The 20,911-nt window shown below is 39.1% G+C and overlaps 1 protein-coding gene across 1 annotated transcript in view; it reads right to left on the bottom strand.

Annotated features, from left to right (window-relative positions):
• dock1 (dedicator of cytokinesis 1) overlaps nt 1-20,911 on the bottom strand; it is a 483,186-nt gene that overhangs the window by 353,320 nt on the left and 108,955 nt on the right. The window contains exons 17-20 of the mRNA XM_062055356.1: nt 20,124-20,227; nt 17,823-18,006; nt 11,542-11,639; nt 751-840 (exon numbers count right to left, since the gene is read on the bottom strand). Coding sequence (XP_061911340.1) covers nt 751-840; nt 11,542-11,639; nt 17,823-18,006; nt 20,124-20,227 — 476 coding nt within the window. The remainder of the gene's footprint in view (nt 1-750; nt 841-11,541; nt 11,640-17,822; nt 18,007-20,123; nt 20,228-20,911) is intronic.

Here is a 20,911-nt window from a genome sequence, read left to right as displayed (position 1 = left end):
TACTTTGGACAACCAGGTATGGTGAAGATAAGGTACTTTTAAAAAAAATGAATCAAATAAAATAAGTTAAAAACATTTTCTTGAATAAAAAAGAAAGTAAAACAATATAAAAACAGTTACATAGAAACTAGTAATTAATGAAAATTTGTCAAATTAACTGTTAAAGGTTAGTATTATTAGTGGAGCAGCAGCACGCACAATCATGTGTGCTTACGGACTGTATCCCTTGCAGACTGTATTGATATATAATGATATATAATGTAGGAACCAGAATATTAATAAATGTACAGAAAGAAACAACCCTTTTGTGTGAATGAGTGTAAATGGGGGAGGGAGGTTTTTTGGGTTGGTGCACTAATTGTAAGTGTATCTTGTGTTTTTTATGTGGATTTAATTAAAACAAAAAAAAACAACAAAAAAAACGATACTGATAATTAAAAAAACGATACCGATAATTTCCGATATTACATTTTAACGCATTTATCGGCCGATAATATCGGCAGACCGATATTATCGGACATCTCTAGTAACTAGTATATCATGCAAGGGCGCAGTACCGCGATACTATACCAGTACCGGGGTACCGTACAACCCTAACAAAGTCTATAAAAATGTGTCATGGCCAATTATGCAAATTAGGGGGTGCTGCAGTCTTCTCGGCACAGAACCAATGTTGTAACACCAATAAAAAACATAGTTTAGCGTACCAGAGAAGCTGAAGAAGTGGATACCTGCAACTTCTATGCTTACCAAGGCATCAAACACCAACGTGTCGAACGTGTCGCTGTCCGAGTTCTCCATCATGATGTTGAAGAGGGCGTCCAGTGTGTCTTGCAGGAACTAGAAGGACAAGGCGTTAAAACGAGGCGACAAAACCATACACCAGAGGTGTCAAAGTGGTTTTCACTGAGGGCCACATCGCAGTTATGTTTGGCCCCAGAGGGACGCTTTACAGTGAACACTATTATTACACAATTTTTAATGCATTTTATTATTACCGTATTTTCCGCACTATAAGGCGCACCCAAAAACCTCCAATTTTCTCAAAAGCTGACAGTGCGCCTTATAATCCGGTGCGCCTTATATATGGACCAATATTAAGCCACAACGGGTCTCGCAACTACGGGATACATAACGTAACCCCAGCTTCTTCTGTAGCGTCTATTCTATGCGCCTTATAATGCGGTGCGCCTTATATATGAACAGAGTTTTAAAATAGGCCATTCATTGAAGGTGCGCCTTATAATCCGGTGCGCCTTATAGTGCGGAAAATACGGTACACTAAAATGTAAAAAAAAAAACATGGTAAGTTGCAATAATTTCACCTTAAAGGTAGTGTATATTACTGTAAATGGAAAAACACTACTGCTGTTTTTATGGTAAAAAAAAAAAGACAGCTCAGTTGTCAGAATTTTACTGTAAAATGTTTTTTTTACTGTAAATAAAAAAAAACATTTTTACAGTAACATTTTGGCACCTGAGCTGCCAGTTTGTTAGTTGTTTTTTTACCGCAGATCAACAACTGTATATTTTTCTATGTATTACTGTAAATGCCAACAGTAAAGAGATTACAGGAAAAAAAAAAGTACCGTTTTTTTCATTGAGAGAAAAATGCTGTAAAAACCACAGTAAATTTCACAATTGTATCATAAAATCTATTGTTACTTTTCAATTGCACAATTTTATGGATAACTTGCTTAGAAATCATGATTATTATTTATGTATTTCTATTTAAAAAAATTGTTTGAATGTTTGATAATAAGTACATGTATTTTTTTCTGCCAAAATAGAAAGAAATAATACATTTAAAGGCCTACTGAAAGCCACTACTAGCGACCACGCAGTCTGATAGTTTATATATCAATGATGAAATCTTAACATTGCAACACATGCCAATACGGCCGGGTTAACTTATAAAGTGACATTTAAAATTTCCCGGGAAATATCCGGCTGAAACGTCGCGGTATGATGACGTATGCGCGTGACGAAGTCAGAGTAACGGAAGTTATGGTACCCCGTAGAATCCTATACAAAAAGCTCTGTTTTCATTTCATAATTCCACAGTATTCTGGACATCTTTTGCAATTTGTTTAATGAACAATGAAGGCTGCAAAGAAGACAGTTGTAGGATAGGCAAATATAAGCTTTGGCTTCAGCCTATTCCTTTTTCGGTCATTCTTTTTCTTTTCTTTTCTTTTTGTGTGTAAATATGTATGATTGTTAAATAGGTCTAATCTGTACTGTTAAACTGGTCACACAAAATGGTTGATGGTTGATTATATGACCGAAATAAACTTATTTCCTGAGATCGGGGTCGCGGGGGGCGCTGGAGCCTAAGGGAATAAGCGGTAGAAAATGGATGGATGGATGGGCATTCATTCATTTCATTCAATAGGCTCTGCACTGCAAAAACTGAAATCTAAGTAAGATGAAATATCTCAAATAAGGGTGATATTTGCTTATTTTCTGTCAGATAAGATCATTCTTCTCACTAAGCAGATTTTATGTTAGAGTGTTTTACTTGTTTTAAGTGTTTTGGTCCTAAATGATCTCAGTAAGATATTACAGCTTGTTGCTGAGATTTGATGAGCTATATTGAGTAAAACATGCTTGAAACTAGAATATCAACTGTTGCAAAGCTGTGTCATCATCAACACTCACAAGTATAAAACTACTTTTTTTAAAGTAATCATTTCTTATTTCAAGCATGAAAAAAAAAGCATGACTTTGACACAAATGTGTCCCATAATTAAAACAGATGACAGCCAAATGGACTTTGCTGTTTTATTCTCAATGAAACAATAGAACATACGTACTCATACAGTAGTACAGTTGGCACATTCAGATAAATTCTTCAAAATTACAATAAATAAAATTTGGCGGGGGCCAGGCTGTATATATGCGCACTAATTGACTGAAAGAGCACGCACTTGGCGCGATGATGTCATGTTATCCATGGAAAAATGCATCTTTAGACCGTATGATTTGCCTGAGCGGCTATGAGACCCCGAGAGTAACAAGCGCTTGCCTTGTTGCCTTTCCATTAAGAACAATAAATCAGTTTTTAGTATAAGTTTGCAGGTTTCAAGAAATGTAACGCCGAGCGCCTATCATTATGTCGAGATAATGGCACTAGCATTAATCAAAAAGGTTAACCAACGAACGAGATTTCTCTACAGAATTTCCTCTCTGGTCAACAAAAGCACCTTGAGGATTCTGGCGGGAACTCTCGTTCAACCCTTTTTCGATTACGCATGCACCTCCTGGTACCCTAGCACCTCCAAAACCCTCAAATCTAAACTCCAAACATCCCAGAACAAGCTAGTCAGGTTACTTCTAGACCTCCACCCCAGATCCCACCTCACTCCTACCCACTTCTCTAAAGTGGGCTGGCTCAAGGTGGAGGACAGAGTTAAACAACTTGCACTGAGCCTAGTTTATAAAATCCGCTACACCTCCCTGATACCGAAGTACATGTCAAACTACTTCCTTAACGTAAATGACCGCCATAACCACAACACCAGGGGGAGCTCCACTAACCACGTTAAACCCAGATTCCCAACTAACAAAGGTCTTAACTCATTCTCTTTCTATGCCACATCAATGTGGAATGCACTCCCAACAGGTATAAAAGAAAGGGCATCTCTATCCTCCTTCAAAACCGCAATAAAAGTTCACCTCCAGGCAGCTACAACCCTAAACTAACACCCTCCCCGGATTGCTAATAATCAAATGTAAACAATCAAATGCAGATACTTTTTCTATGTCTTCTGATCTCTCTCTCTCTCTCTCTCTCTCTCTCTCTCTCTCTCTCTATGTCCACTACTTGATGTCCATATCCCCCCTCCCCACCCCCCCCCCTCCCTCCACACCCCTGATTGTAAATAATGTAAATAATTCAATGTGATTATCTTGTGTGATGACTGTATTATGATGATAGTATATATGATAGTATATATCTGTATCATGAATCAATTTAAGAGGACCCCGACTTAAACAAGTTGAAAAACTTATTCGGGTGTTACCATTTAGTGGTCAATTGTACGGAATATGTACTTCACTGTGCAACCTACTAATAAAAGTCTCAATCAATCAATCAATTTACTTAATTGAAAAATATTTTTCAACATATTGAGCAAAAAGGTCTAATTTTTTTTCCTACCAAGAAAAGTGCACTTGTTATTAGTGAGAATATACTTATTTTAAGGTATTTTTGGGTTCATTGAGGTTAGCTAATTTGACTTGTTTTGGAAAGTCTTTTCTTGTTCTATTGGCAGATCATTTTGCTTAGTTCAAATAAAATACCCCTCATTTTTGTATTTTTCTTTTCTTTTTTTGAACACTGACTTTTTGCAGTGTGCATGGCCTCTTTCCTTGCGTTCCTCCTCGGCGTTTGAAAACAAATTCCCCTTTTTTAAATGCAAATCCAGCCGGTGACACGAACACATGCGCGTGTTTATCTGTCAGTGAGTTGTATCAGCGAGTGTGGATCTTCGGTGACGGGGAGAATGTCGCACAGCTGCCGACAGCAGCAAACTCTGCGGAAGACGGGTAATCATTTGTCTGCGTGACGTTCAAAAACAGACTCTCTCTGGGGAGGCGCGCACCATTTGCTCAGCCAATTCGGCGGCAATCTCTGTGCCGTCGTCGCCTGGTGGCAAACAAACAAAAACACGCCATGTGGAGGCGCGGCACCCACTCATTCTTGCAAGCTGTGACCAGATCCCTAAGGAACGGGGGCCCAATAAGGAGTGATTTATGCAGGAGCTAATCTTTAGAATCGTATCTGATCTACAACGCAAGAGGATAACCATTAGAGCCTTTAAATCAGGGGTCACCAACGCGGTGAGTAGCCCGCTGGCCTGTTCTAAAAATAGCTCAAATAGCAGCACTTACCAGTGAGCTGCCTCTATTTTTTAAATTGTATTTATTTCCTAGCAAGCTGGTCTCGCTTTGCCCGACATTTTTAATTCTAAGAGAGACAAAACTCAAATAGAATTTGAAAATCTAAGGAAATATTTTAAAGACTTGGTCTTCACTTGTTTAAATAAATTCATTAATTTTTTTACTTTGCTTCTTATAACTTTCAGAAAGACAATTTTAGAGAAAAAATACAACCTTAAAAATGATTTTAGGATTTTTAAACACATAACTTTTTTTCTTTTAAATTCCTTCCTCTTCTTTCCTGACAATTTAAATCAATGTTCAAGTAAATTAATTTTTTCTATTGTAAAGAATAATAAATCAATTTTGATTTAATTCTTCATTTTAGCTTCTGTTTTTTCGACAAACAATATTTGTGAAATATTTCTTCAAATTTATTATTAAAATTCAAAAAAATTATTCTGGCAAATCTAGAAAATCTGTAAAATCAAATTTAAATCTTATTTCAAAGTCTTTTGAATTTCTTTTAAAATTTTTGTTCTGGAAAATCTAAAAGAAATAAGGATTTGTCTTTGTTAGAAATATAGCTTGGTCCAATTTGTTATATATTCTAACAAAGTGCAGATCGGATTTTAACCTATTTAAAACATGTCATCAAAATTGTAAAATTAATCTTAATCAGGAAAAATTACTAATGATGTTTCATGAATTCTTTTTTTAATTTTTTCAAAAAGATTCGAATTAGCTAGTTTTTCTCTTCTTTTTTTCGGTTGAATTTTGAATTTTAAAGAGTCGAAATTGAAGATAAACTATGTTTCAAAATTTAATTGTCATTTTTTTGGTGCTTTCTCCTCTTTTAAACCGTTCAATTAAGTGTAAATCTCATTAATTATTAATAATAACATAGAGTTAAAGGTAAATTGAGCAAATTGGCTATTTCTGGCAATTTATTGAAGTGTGTATCAAACTGGTAGCCCTTCGCATTAATCACTACCCAAAAAGTAGCTCTTGGTTTCAAAAAGGTTGGTGATCCCTGGTATAAATGAAAATGTTATCTAATTTTACACCGGGAGCCTTTAAGGCACTTTGGCTCGGGTTACGGTGCGCAAATGTGTGGCGGAGAGTAATCACACTCCTGCGGTTTAATGAAGCGGTCCTGCTGTGGCGGTCGCATCCATCTGGACCCAATCAGGACTGTCTGAGCGAGGGGACGCGCCGCTATAACTTTGAGCGCAGAGTGATTTACTCATCTGCCCCTGGCTCGGCAGGATGGTTTTTCCACTTTGAAATCTAAAACTATTCAGAATCCAAAAGCAACAAAAATGCACTAACTAAAACTGATATGATGACATCTGTGTGTAATTCAACACAAGCAAGGCACTAGTCAGTGTTGCGTTCACATTGCGGTCCAAGGCACAATCTGGTTCTGATCCAGATTAAGCAATTTTTTATTTTTTTTATTACATGACAGATTTAGACGGTGACATTGATATGATTTACAAACGCCAAAACCAGTGAAGTTGGCCCGTTGTGTAAATCGTAAATAAAAATGATTTGCAAATCCTTTTCAACCTACATTCAGTTGAATAGACTGCAAAGACAAGATACTTAACGTGATTTTTTTGCAAATATTAGCTCATTTGTAATTTGATGCGTGCAACACGTTTCAAAAAAGCTGGCACGAGTGGCAAAAAAGACTGATAAAGTTGAAGAATGCTCATCAAACACTTATTTGGAACATCCCACAAGTGAACAGGCTAATTGGGAACAGGTGGGTGCCAAGATTGGGTGTAAAAGCAGCTTCCATGAAATGCTCAGTCATTCACAAACAAGGATGGTGGCGAGGGTCACCACTTTGTGAACAAATGCGTGAGCAAATTGTCCAACAGTTTAAGAACAACATTTCTCAACCAGCTATTGCAAGGAATTTAAGGATTTCACCATCTACGCTCCGTAATATCATCAAAAAGTTCAGAGAATCTGGAGAAATCACTGCACATAAGTGGCATGCCCGTGACCTTCAATCCCTCGGGCTGTACTGCATCAAAAAGCGACATCAGTGTGTAAAGGATATCACCACATGAGCTCAGGAACACTTCAGAAAACCACTGTCAGTAACTACAGTTGGTCGCTACATCTGTAAGTGCAAGTTAAAACTCTACTATGCAAAGCCAAAGCCATTTATCAACAACACCCAGAAACTCCGCCGGCTTCGCTGGGCCCGAGCTCATCTAAGAAGGACTGATGCAAAGTGGAAAAGTGTTCTGTGGTATGGTGAGTGCACATTTCAAATTGTTTTTGGAAACGGTGGACGTCGTGTCCTCCGGACCAAAGAGGAACAGAACCATCTGGACTGTTGTAGGCGCAAAGTTCAAAAGCCAGCATCTGTGATGGTATGGGGGTGTATTAGTGCCCAAGGCATGGGTAACTTACACATCTGTGAAGGCACCATTAATGCTGAAAGGTACATACAGGTTTTGGAGCAACATATGTTGCCATCCAAGCAACGTTATCATGGACGCCCCTGCTTATTTCAACAAGACCATGTCAAGCCACATTCTGCACGTGTTACAACTAGAGATGTCCGATAATATCGGTCTGCCGATATTATCGGCCGATAAATGCGTTAAAATGTAATACCGGAAATTATTGGTATCTGTTTTTTTTTTTATCAGTATCGTTTGTGGGGTTTTTTGGTTTTTTTTTATTAAATCCACATAAAAAACACAAGATACACTTACAATTAGTGCACCAACCCAAACAACCTCCCTCCCCCATTTACACTCATTCACACAAAAGGGTTGTTTCTTTCTGTTATTAATATTCTGCTTCCTACATTATATATCAATATATATCAATACAGTCTGCAAGGGATACAGTCCGTAAGCACACATGATTGTGCGTGCTGCTGGTCCACTAATAATACTAACCTTTAACAGTTAATTTTACAAATTTTCATTAATTTTTAATTTATTTATCTTATTTTATTTGATTCATTTTTTTAAAAAGTACCTTATCTTCACCATACATGGTTGTCCAAATTAGGCATAATAATGTGTTAATTCCACGACTGTATATATCGGTTGGTATCGGTATCGGTTGATATCGGTATCGGTAATTAAAGAGTTGGACAATATCGGCATATCGGATATCGGCAAAAAGCCATTATCGGACATCCCTAGTTACAACAGTCATTCATCAATCAATCATCCATCCATCCATTTTCTACCGCTTATTCCCAATCAATGTTTATTTATTTAGCCCTAAATCACAAGTGTCTCAAAGGGCTGTACAAGCCACAACGACATCCTCGGTACAGAGCCCACATAAGGGCAAGGAAAACTCACCCCAGTGGGACGTCGATGTGAATGATTTTGAGAAACCTTGGAGAGGACCGCATATGTGGGTAACCCCCCCACCCCCCTCTAGCGTGGCTTCATAGTAAAAGAGTGCGTGTACTAGACTGGCCTGCCTGTAGTCCAGACCTGTCTCCTATTGAAAATGTGTGGCGCATTATGAAGCCTAAAATACCACAACGGAGACCCCGGACTGTTGAACAACTTAAAGGCCTACTGAAATTATTTTTTTTTATTTAAACGGGAATAGCAGATCCATTCTATGTGTCATACTTGATCATTTCGCGATATTGCCATATTTTTGCTGAAAGGATTTAGTAGAGAAAATCGACGATAAAGTTCGCAACTTTTGCTTGCTGACAAAAAAAAGCCTTGCCTGTAGCGGAAGTAGCGTGACGTCACAGGAGCTAGTATTCCTCACAATTCCCCGTTGTTTACAATGGAGCGAGAGAGATTCGGACCGAGAAAGTGACGATTACCCCATTAATTTGAGCGAGGATGAAAGATTCGTAGATGAGGACTTGAGAGGCAGTGCAGGACGTATCTTTTTTCGCTCTGACCGTAACTTAGGTACAAGCTGGCTCATTGGACTCCACACTCTCCTTTTTCTATTGTGGATCACGGATTTGTATTTTAAACCACCTGGGATACTATATCCTCTTGAAAATGAGAGTCGAGAACGCGAAATGGACATTTCATGTGACTTTTATCTCCAAGACAATACATCGGTGACACACTTAGCTACTGAGCTAGCGTGATAGCATCGTTCTCAAATGAAGATAGAAACAAAATAAATAAACCCCTGACTGGAAGGATAGACAGAAGACCAACAATACTATTAAACCATGTACATGTAACTACACGGTTAAAAATTCTCAGCCTGGTAAGGCTTAAAAATGCTGTTGCTAACGACGCTAAGGCTAATTTAGCAACTTAGCAACCGGACCTCACAGAACTATGATAAAACATTAGCGCTCCACCTACGCCAGCCAGCCCTCATCTTCCCATCAACAGCCGTGCTCACCTGCGTTCCAGCGATCGACGGCGCGACGAAGGACTTCATCCGTGGGTTTGGCGGCAAGCATCGGCTAGGCGTAGTAAGTAGTCCTTGTTGTGTTGCTGTAAGTATTGTACTTAGCCGCTAATACACCGATCCATCCCACCTACAACGTTCTTCTTTGCAGCCTCCATTTTTCATTAAACAAATTGCAAAATATTCACCAACACAGATGTCCAGAATACTGTGGAATTTTGTCGAAGAAAACAAGAGGCTTTTCTATCGGGTCCGATGGGGTACAACCACTTCCGTGGATTTTGTGACGTCACGCGCATAAATCATATCCAAAGGAGTTTTTCAACCGGAAGTGTGGCGGGAATTTTAAAATGTCACTTTATAAGTTAACCCGGCCGTATTGGCATGTGTTGCAATGTTAAGATTTCATCATTGATATATAAACTATCAGACTGCGTGATCGCTAGTAGTGGCTTTCAGTAGGCCTTTAAGCTGTACATCAAGCAAGAATGGGAAAGAATTCCACCCGAAAAGCTTCAAAAATGTGTCTCCTCAGTTCCCAAACGTTTACTGAGTGTTGTTAAAAGGAAAGGCCATGTAACACAGTGGTAAAAATGCCCCTTAGCTAACTTTTTTGCAAAATGTTGCTGCCATTATATTCTAAATTAATGATTATTTGCAAAAAAAAAATACGTTTCTCAGTTAGAACATTAAATATCTTGTCTTTGCAGTCTATTCAATTGAATATAAGTTGAAAAGGATTTGCAAATCATTGTATTCTGTTTTTATTTACGAATTACACAACGTGACAACTTCACTGGGTTTGGGTTTTGTATTTAAATGTGGTAATTGGTCCACGTCAGTGACAACAACACTTCCTTGAGGGACGTACAGTAATCATACTTTAAATATTCATTGATCACCTATTGAAATAATTAAAAGTAAAAAATTATAATGCTTTTACATCAAACTGAAATATTTGTAGTTTTCAAAACATTTTTAAAATCAGTGTTAGGATCACTTTATTTCTATTAATGTGTATATTATATTTGAAATTAAATAATAATTAATTACAATATGCTATTGTCATCTAATTAAGAGCACAAAAATATAAACAAAAATACGTCTTTTCAATACATATTTCAAAACATATTCAATACACATAATTTTTCGATACTAAAGATGGGAAGGAAGTACTTTAACCCACAGCTCACAGACTGAATGGACAGTTGACAACCTCACAATGCAATACAAGTGTCCAATAATAACCTCAAAAACAAAAACAGTGCAATTATACAATGTGAAATGTATGTGTGCAATAACCTCAAACGCAATATGAGATAATAAGTGCAACAAAAAAACATTTATACATTTTTTTTTATTGTACAGTTTTCCCCTCATCAGTTGTTTTTTTTATGATATATTTACATTATTATGGTGTATCATTTCTGTACAGTACACTACCGTTCAAAAGTTTGGGGTCACATACACTCTATACATTGCTAATGTGGTAAATGACTATTCTAGTTGCAAATGTCTGCTTTTTGGTGCAATATCTACATAGGTGTATAGAGGCCCATTTCCAGCAACTATCACTCCAGTGTTCTAATGGTACAATGTGTTTGCTCATTGGCTCAGAAGGCTAATGGATGATTAGAAAACCCTTGTGCAATCATGTTCACACATCTGAAAACACTTTAGCTCGTTACAGAAGCTACAAAACTGACCTTCCTTTGAGCAGATTGACTTTCTGGAGCATCACGTTTGTGGGCTCAATTAAACGCTCAAAATGGCCAGAAAAAGAGAACTTTCATCTGAAACTCGACAGTCTATTCTTGTTCTTAGAAATGAAGGCTATTCCACTAAATTGTTTGGGTGACCCCAAACTTTTGAACGGTAGTATATATTTTAAATTACTTAGCTGCTAAAACAACTTATCTATTTTACTTTGTACTTTTTAGTACTCTTTTTTTTTTCCTCTTACATTGCCATTATATTTGTTCACTTTTTTTGTAGCCGCTGATTAGAGGAAAAAAACTAAAGTTCCAATGGACCTGAGCTGTCCTGCACCTGTGCAAATGGCAATAAACATCCATTCTATTTTACTTTCCTTTTAATACATGAAAATATATGTTTTGCTTTTCTTTGCCAATAGGATGGTGGTTGTACATGTTTGCAATAGCTGGGAGTGATGCCTGTTCCAACTTGAATTTTCCCCAAAATATGCCATCTAAGAGGCTACAATAATACGATGCAAGTAGCACAAAGTGTATCATCGACAACCCTGACCTTGACAACCTCTCCGCCTTCCACCTTCATCAGCTGTCGCAGGTTCTGCTGCAGGAGGCTGGTGTTGGAGCGCCACTTCAGCAGGCCCAGTAGGTCGACTGGGAAAACATGCAAAGAAATATTAGCAATGTGCATGTTATCCTCTGTGTTTCTGCTTCTTTTGCTACAAAGTCCAACAAGTCTAGGCAATTTGTATCAAAAAACATTTGTATTCTACAGGCTTGAAATGATGAAGCCAGAAGAAAAAAAACAGCTTATTTCCTCTTCTTCCATATACCGACATAAATACACTAAACAAAAAAATGATTTTTGTAGTCATTTTAAGTAAACAGCAGCTCTGGCGAGCAAGCAGCCACAAAAGAATGGCGATGCAAAACAGGTGACATTGTCGCAGCGCAATTGAAATGTAAATACTTGGAATTAACATATGAATATTTACTTGCGACAAAAGTGTCCTTCTGCTCATTTGAATGAGCAAATAAAACATGCACAACAAGTCTCAAAGGACACAACCTTGATGTTAGAAAAATGTATTGTTTTTGTATATTTAATGGGACAGAAACAAATAAATAAATAATATGTTCTGCCTATTAAAGTCCAATGTTGTATTACGCCCATTGGCAATTGCTAATAGGGGATGTGAATCATTGGGCACCTAACAAATTCGATACGATTCTGATTCCTGGGATGAGACCGGGCTTTCTGCTCCGCCGCTCCCAGTCTGTGGAACGCTTTCCCTGACCACCTGAGGGCACCACAGACTGTGGATGCTTTTAAAAAAGACTTAAAAACCCTTCTTTTTAAGAAAAGCCTTTTTTTTTTAGATACAAGCATACTAGTTCTAGCTATTAGGCTGTTCTAGTTTTGATTTGTATTATCTATTGTATTTTTTTAATACACTGTGGCACTTTGAGGTTGTTTACTCAATGTTAAGTGCTTTTTACAAATAAAATCTATCATTATTATTATTATGACGATTAGATTCAGAATCGATTCTCAATTCAACACGATTCTCGATTCAAACCAATAGTCGCAATGTATTATTTGGTACAATAATCACAATTAAACTTTTTCAACAAGATATCAGGTTAGAAAAACACCTACTGGTTGCAAGGAGATGGTCTAAAAAGGTATTTAAAAATTGCTTCTGACAGGGAAAAAAAACATGATTATTATTATTATTAGACAGTACAGGTCAAAAGTTTGGACACACCTTCTCATTCAATGGGTTTTCTTTATTTTCATGACTATTTACATCGTAGATTGTCACTGATATCTTCAAAACTGTGAAGTGAAAACCATTTTAGGTGACCAACTCTTGAAGCTCCTCGAGAGAATGCCAAGAGTGTGCAAAGCAGTAATCAGAGCAAATGGTGGCTATTTTGAAGAAACTAGAATACAAAACATGTTTTCAGTTATTTCACTTTTTTTTGTTAAGTAAATAACTCCACTTGTGTTCATTCATAGTTTTGATGCCTTCAGTGACAATCTACAATCCTGAGAATAAAGAAAATGCATTGGATGAGGAGAAGGTGTGTCCAAACTTATGGCCTGTACTGTATATATATATTTTTTAATTGATTTTTCAAAATTATGAATCGATTTAGAATCGGGATGAATAAGAACTGCGATTCGGATGTGAATCATTTTTTTGCGCACCTCCAATCGCTAACATCATGTTCTTTTGCTTTAGAGCACCAAGTGGTTGACAGTGAATCAATAGTGCCTCTGCTGGTTGCAGACAAGTACTGCACTCTAAATGGTTTGTATTTATACAGCGCTATAGGATAGGATAGGACTTTATTGTCATTGCACAAGTACAACGAAACTATGTTTTCAGCACAAACCCGTTCAAGATTAGACAAACAAACAGTGTACAGGGTTACAGAACAGGAACGCCAAAGGTGCCCCGTAAAAGATAAGAAAATGGTAAAACGCTGGGGAGGAAGATGAGTAAAAAAATACAATCTAGACTGGGCTCCTAAGGGGGCCTAGTCTGGAGTGGGGAAAAACCTCCATGCAATGCACACATAAACACGTTACATTTAATCACGACAACTCCCAACAGAGGAGCGGGGAGTTGGGGGCCTGGAGGAAGGACTGCTGCTATGAAGCGCTGCCAGCCGTCTATCACCCCAAGGGGAAACAACAGTGGTGAAGGCATGGGGTGGGGTAGGATGGGTGTATGTGTATGTGCCCATTGTCTTGGGTGTGATGATGTAATGTTCATAGACTGGGACCGTTCTGCATGCAATACTATACCCGCACGACACCCAAAGCGCTTTACATTATACATCACATTCACACTCTAGTTTTCTGTTCTCTATTAATATGCCTAACTCCTACTTTAAACATAAAAAAGTATCCAACAAACTATCAAGCAACTTTTGTAAACTGTCTTTTAAAGAAAAAAAAAACATCATACCTTTGCCAGAATTTTAAATTATAGCCCAGTTTTGGGCACACATTGAGATCTTAAGTACTGTTAAAAAAACGTGTACAGTTTTTAATGCGACCCCAGAATAAACCTGTGACTGAGTCATGCAAAAAATAACTACAGCAGAGTGAAAATGCGACTGAATCCAAAGCAACAGAACCAATGATGTGATACCGGTTAGGACAAACAGCTTAGCTACCGTACATGTTTAAACACCCCACCAGTGGATAAAAACGATAAAAATAATTGCTAACATTAGTCGTAGCTGGCCAATGTCCCTTCAATGCAGAGCAGCAACGGAGCCAATTGTAAAAAGCAATAGAAAAAGTTACACATCCAAATAGTGAAAAAACAGTGGCTAATCACAACAAAAACAAATCTAACATTCGCAAAGGCATGCCACCATCCGTTAAATCTTCAAAAGGCGTGCTGTTATCTTTTTAACACAGCGGCAACAAAACCACTGTTGTAATACCGCTAAAAAGTAAACTGCATGCAGAAGAGCTTCCATAGCACCACAGTGGTAAAAAACGGTGGCTAATCACGCAGAAAATGACTGCTAACGTCCGCGGAAGCTCGCCAACATTCCGTTGGCAGGTGAATCTTCACCGCGGGTGCTGTCGTCTCCTCTTACAGCCAGGAAGCAAAGGGGATTTGACAAACAGGAGGAGGAAATGACTGATTTCTGCCTCCACAATCATTGTGCGCAGGCCGCTCATCTGCTGACTTCACCTGCTGGGCACTGCAGGCACAAATACCATGTCTTTAATAAACGTTGGAGGAAATTACCGTGGCAACGCACAACCTCCACATCACACACGGGTACAAGAGAGGCATTCTTTACGTAAAGACGCCGGCCAAAAATGTATATATCCATGCAAAACATAGGCCACATTGTCACTTTCAACAAGTACACGATATTGCCGAAATTATTTTGCCACCCATCCAAATGATGAGAATCTGGTGTCCTAAAATCAAGCACTCAGGCATGGAGACTGTTTCTACAAACATTTGTGAAAGAATGGGCCGCGCTCAGTGATTTCCAGCGTGGAACTGTCATAGGATGCCACCTGTGCAACAAATCCAGTCGTGAAATGTCCTCGCTCCTAAATATTCCAAAGTCAACTTTATTATAAGAAAAGTGAAGAGTTTGGGAACAACAGCAACTCAGCCACCAAGTGGTAGGCCACGTAAACTGACAGAGGGGTCAGTGGATGCTGAAGCGCATAGTGCAAAGACTTTCGTTGCTACAGAGCTCCAAACTTCATGTGACCTTCCAATTAGCCCACGTGTAGTACGCAGAGAGCTTCATGGAATGGGTTTCCATGGCCGAGCAGCTGCATCTAAGCCAGGGGTGGGCAATTAATTTTTACCGAGGGCCGCATGAGCAACCCGAGCACTGCTGGAGGGCCACATCGACAATATTTCAATTAAATTTTGCTCAATATTATTTTTGATGTATACCTTAAGATAAATAATAATAATAATAATAATAATAATTAATAATAATAGTAATACTTCAACATAGTGTGTGTAACAGCATTCCATGACTAATATAAATAAATTAACATTAATAATAAATGACAGTAAAATATGCACACGTTTGACTGAGGAGTCATAGTGTAACTTTGTGTGGTGTTTGAGTTGTCCGACTTTTTGTGTGGCCATAAACGCACCAGTGGTTTAGTGCTATGCGTGTTGGTGACAGATGACAAGTTGCTTTTGGCCTGGTTTGTACGGCAGAAAATTACTAGTTTTTCCAGATAGAATTGTTTTACTCATGTTTTTGGTGTGGTTATGTCCCAATATAAACAGTTTTGCTCAATAAAGTGATCGATATAATTCCTGTCCTCGAAGCATCTCGATAGACGTTACAATAATTGAACGGTGTTCAATTGAACGGTGTTGACGAACACCGTTAAAGCCGCTTGTTGTCACTGTCACTCAAAGTTGCATTGCAAAATTCCATAAAATAAATGTGTTTATTTTGTTTAGAATTCAGATGGGATTTGATTTGGTGCCCGGCATATATTTGCTGCGCGCAGCAGACGCTTGAGCAGTGCGCAATTGCGCAGGCGCGCACCTTAGAGGGAACGTTGCTTGGCAGTCCATGTCTTGTTGAAAACACGCCATTCTTCATCAACTTTTCTCTTTTTAGCGTCTCGGGTGTAAACCGTGCATCACTTGTCGCTGCATGTGCACCTTCACTCGCAGGTTACACACGGACACACGCCCATAAATAATACTTTTCAAAATAAAAGCAGCACAGTTGTATAGCGCGCACGACATGGATGTTTTTTCAACTTTATTTTGTAATTAATGATTGCAGCTGTTCACATTCACTCACAATCACGCACACGCATACGTCCATACGGAATAAATACAAATAACGATTTTCAAAACAAAAGCAGCACCGTTGTATTACACACTCGACATAGATATTTTTTTTAATTTATTTTGTAATTTATAATTGGCCTCACGCGGGCCGGACAGGGACGCACAAAGGGCCGGATGCGGCCCGCGGGCCGCAGAATGCCCAGGTCTGATCCAAGCCATTCATCACCAAGTCCAATGCAAAGTGTGGGATGCAGTGGTGTAAAGCACGTCGCCACTGGACTCTAGAGCCTTCTCTGGACTGATGAGTCACGCTTTTCCATCTGGTAATCTGATGGACCAGTCTGGGTTTGGAGGTTGCCAGGAGAACGCTACATTTCGGACTGCATTGTGCCGAGTGTGAAATTTGGTGGAGGAGGAATTATGGTGTGGGGTTGTTTTTCAGGAGTGGTAAAAAAAAGGTGAGAAACAGTATTGATTTTAGGAAATAACTTGTAGCAAGGTCTTCTTTAAAACAGGTCAAATCTATGTTTATTAATACATTTTATTTCACATCGTTCTCTACATGTAAAACTAGAACTACCGTAATTTCCGGACTATAAGCCGCTACTTTTTCCCCTCGTTCCGGTCCCTGCGGCTTATACAAGGGTGCGGCTTATTTACGGCCTGTTCTTCTCCGACACTGACGAAGAGGATTTCGGGGGTTTTAGTACGCAGGAGGAAGACGATGACACAATGATTAAAGACTGACTTTTCATATACCGGTAGGCTGGTTATTTTGATAACGTACAGGCGAGCACTTTGTATTACTTTGCACCGTTGTATTATTTGTACTCTGCACGAATGCTGTTCGCCATGTCAAAGATGTGAAAGTTTGATTGAATGATTGAAAGATTTATTGTTAATAAATGGGACGCTTTGCGTTCCCAAACAGTCATCTCTGTCCCGACAATCCCCTCCGTGGTAGCAGGAACCCCTATATACTACGCTAATTACACATCAAAACCCTGCGGCTTATAGTCGGGTGCGGCTTATATATGGAGCAATCTGTATTTTCCCCTAAATTTAGCTGGTGCGGCTTATAGTCAGGTGCGGCTTATAGTCCGGAAATTACGGTATTCTCGATAAAAAGTGTTTTGTGTTCATACTTTTGGGTGTCTTGTACGGATTAATTGGATTTTCTTCATTTCTAATGGCAAAAATGGATTTGGTTTTGTACAATCCGGTCTTGTTTGGACCTTTTATAGGTAATACTATATAGGCAGAAAGTAGCATTAACAGCGGGTAATAGATGGGTTAATTGTAAACCATGAGTTTCACAACGGCAGCAAAGTAACATTGTCTAAAGTGCACAGAGCTAGACTTCTAATGCATTTCATGGGAGAGGTTGCCTACAGCCACAACAATTCTTGTCAAAGTGTTTGGACACGACACTTTTACAGTCTGACCCGCTTTAGCCAAAAACAAGATGGACAAAAAATGTCAGTCTACTGAGTAAAGAGGTGGTTACCATTCTGTGTGAGCTTGGTGGAGCAGACCAAGGTGGAGATCTGGAAGGAGTCTTTGCTGACGGTGCAGTTTCCCAGGTTCTGCGTGCTCTTGCCCGTAGTTGAGTAGCCCTTCTCTTCCAGCTCCATCTTGGTGGCGGGCAGGTTCAAGTACAGGGACGAGTCCTCCAACCGCTTTGCTTCGGCCTAGAAAATGAGTTTGTTTGATGGATTGATTGGAACTTCTATTAGTAGATTGCACAGTAGAGTACATACACCGGACAATTGACCACTAAATGGTAACACCCAAATAAGTTTTTCAACTTGTTTAAGTCGGAGTCCACGTTAATCAATTTATGGTACAAATATATAACATCAGCATAATACAGTCATCACACAAGTTAATCATCAGAGTATATACATTGAATTATTTACATTATGTACAATTCGGGGGGTGGGATGTGGAGGGGGTCGGGGCGAGGGGGTTAGGTTGGGTTGCTATCAGCATATTTCAGTCATCAACAATAATATAATCTGAGAAATGGACATTGTAACATAACTTTACAATTTGATGGCAGCAACACGTGAAAAAGAAGTTGGGAAAGGTGGCAATAAATACTGATAAAGTTGAGGAATGCTCATCAAACACTTATTTGGAACATCCCACAGGTGAACAGGCAAATTGGGAACAGGTGGGTGCCATGATTGGGTATAAAAGTAGATTCAATGAAATGCTCAGTCATTCACAAACAAGGATGGGGGCGAGGGTCACCACTTTGTCAACAAATGCGTGAGCAAATTGTTGAACAGTTTAAGAAAAACCTTTCTCAACCAGCTATTGCAAGGAATTTAGGGATTTCACCATCTACGCTCCGTAATATCATCAAAAGGTTCAGAGAATCTGGAGAAATCACTGCACGTAAGCAGCTAAGCCTGTGACCTTGGATCCCTCAGGCTGTACTGCATCAACAAGCGACATCAGTGTGTAAAGGATATCACCACATGGGGTCAGGAACACTTCAGAAACCCACTGTCAGTAACTACAGTCGGTCGCTACGTCTGTAAGTGCAAGTTAAACTCTCCTATGCAAGGCGAAAACCGTTTATCAACAACACCCAGAAACGCCGTCGGCTTATCTGGGCCTGAGCTCATCTAAGATGGACTGATACAAAGTGGAAAAGTGTTCTGTGGTCGGACGAGTCCACATTTCAAATTGTTTTTGGAAACTGTGGACGTCGTGTCCTCCGGACCAAAGAGGAAAAGAACCATCCGGATTGTTATAGGCGCAAAGTGTAAAAGCCAGCATCTGTGATGGTATGGGGGTGTATTAGTGCCCAAGACATGGGTAACTTACACATCTGTGAAGGCGCCATTAATGCTGAAAGGTACATACAGGTTGTGGAGCAACATATGTTGCCATCCAAGCAACGTTATCATGGACGCCCCTGCTTATTTCAGCAAGACAATGCCAAGCCACGTGTTACATCAACGTGGCTTCATAGTAAAAGGGTGCGGGTACTAGACTGGCCTGCCTGTAGTCCAGACCTGTCTCCCATTGAAAATGTGTGGCACCTAAAATAGCAGAAGGGAGACCCCCGGACTGTTGAACAACTTAAGCTGTACATCAAGCAAGAATGGGAAAGAATTCCACCTGAGAAGCTTCAAAAATGTGTCTCCTCAGTTCCCAAACCTTTACTGAGTGTTGTTAAAAGGAAAGGCCATGTAACACAGTGGTGAACATGCCCTTTCCCAACTACTTTGGCACGTGTTGCAGCCATGAAATTCTAAGTTAATTATTATTTGCAAAAAAAAAAAAAAAGTTTATGAGTTTGAACATCAAATATGTTGTCTTTGTAGTGCATTCAATTGAATATGGCTTGAAAAGGATTTGCAAATACTTGTATTCCGTTTATATTTACATCTAACACAATTTCCCAACTCATATGGAAACGGGGTTTGTACATTTTTACCTGACATTTATTTCATAGAGGTGTGTTTGTGTTCAAAATGCTCCTAAAGTACCGCAGTACTTCTCGAAAGTATTTCTAATATGAAACAGTGATTGTATAATGTGTTCATAAAGGCAGTACGGTCGTCGCTGAACAAACTAGTGCTATCTGGACGAGATCATTTGTAAGAACGCCAAGTGAGAGAGGAAAATAACACCAAACAAGAGACAGAAAACACATTTTAAATGACATTACAGGCCACAGTCGAGCCTTACAATTCAATAAGAAAGCCCACCGCACAATCCTCCATAGGAGACAGTTATAGGGATTATTTATACACTCCCACCCGAGCGGCCTGCAATGGTGTATTTGTACCTTGTATACGGTGAGATCATGCTCGCCGTCCCTCAGGGTGGTCCCGTCGTACCTCATTAGCTTCACGAAAGACAAGGCGAAGATCTTCTCCGATTTGTCTTTGGCTGCGAGCGGCGACGGGGACAGCGTTCATGGAGATGGGGAAACAAGAGAACCGTCAGGAGAAGATGCATGGCTACATACAGACGACCATAAAGTATACTCTGTGGGCATCATGTGGGTTTTCGCCTACGATCAAATATGCATGTAATGCTCTACCTGATGAGGAAATTGTAAGCAAACTGTACTTAAATTAATGACTGTCAACCTGCACAACACTAAAACAATTCAGCATATCAATATGTGGAATAAAATTATGGAAGGGGTTAAGCAGAGAAATTAAATAATGTACGAATACGAGTCCGTTTAAAAAATTATTCGATCGAATTGGTGCTATTTATAGATACGAACTTGACCATTGGAAAAAATAAAACTAGACTTTAGCATGAAATACACGATTTATGTCAGAGCTAACTGTTAAAAGTCGGGTTATGATCCTCACCACCACTGGTTGGTGCAGCAAACGCCACCGTGAACCCCGTATTATTCGACCAAAACCATTGGTCTTACGTTTGTCCAACCAAGGGAAAGAAGAAAGTGAGTGTGAAGGGCAGTGCTGAGAAGAAGTGGATGACATTCATCGAATCAAAGAGATAAATGATCAAAAACATGACCCGTCGGCACTATACTGAAGCAGAATGAGTCAATAACGCCAGCCAAGGAAGTTAGAGTTATTTCTAAATGGTGGA

The sequence above is a fragment of the Entelurus aequoreus genome, linkage group LG08 (assembly GCF_033978785.1).
Source record: "Entelurus aequoreus isolate RoL-2023_Sb linkage group LG08, RoL_Eaeq_v1.1, whole genome shotgun sequence".
In the NCBI taxonomy this organism is placed as follows: Eukaryota; Metazoa; Chordata; class Actinopteri; order Syngnathiformes; family Syngnathidae; genus Entelurus; species Entelurus aequoreus.
The sequence above is the reverse complement of the archived record's forward strand: the minus strand, read 5'-3'. Positions and strand labels throughout refer to the sequence as shown.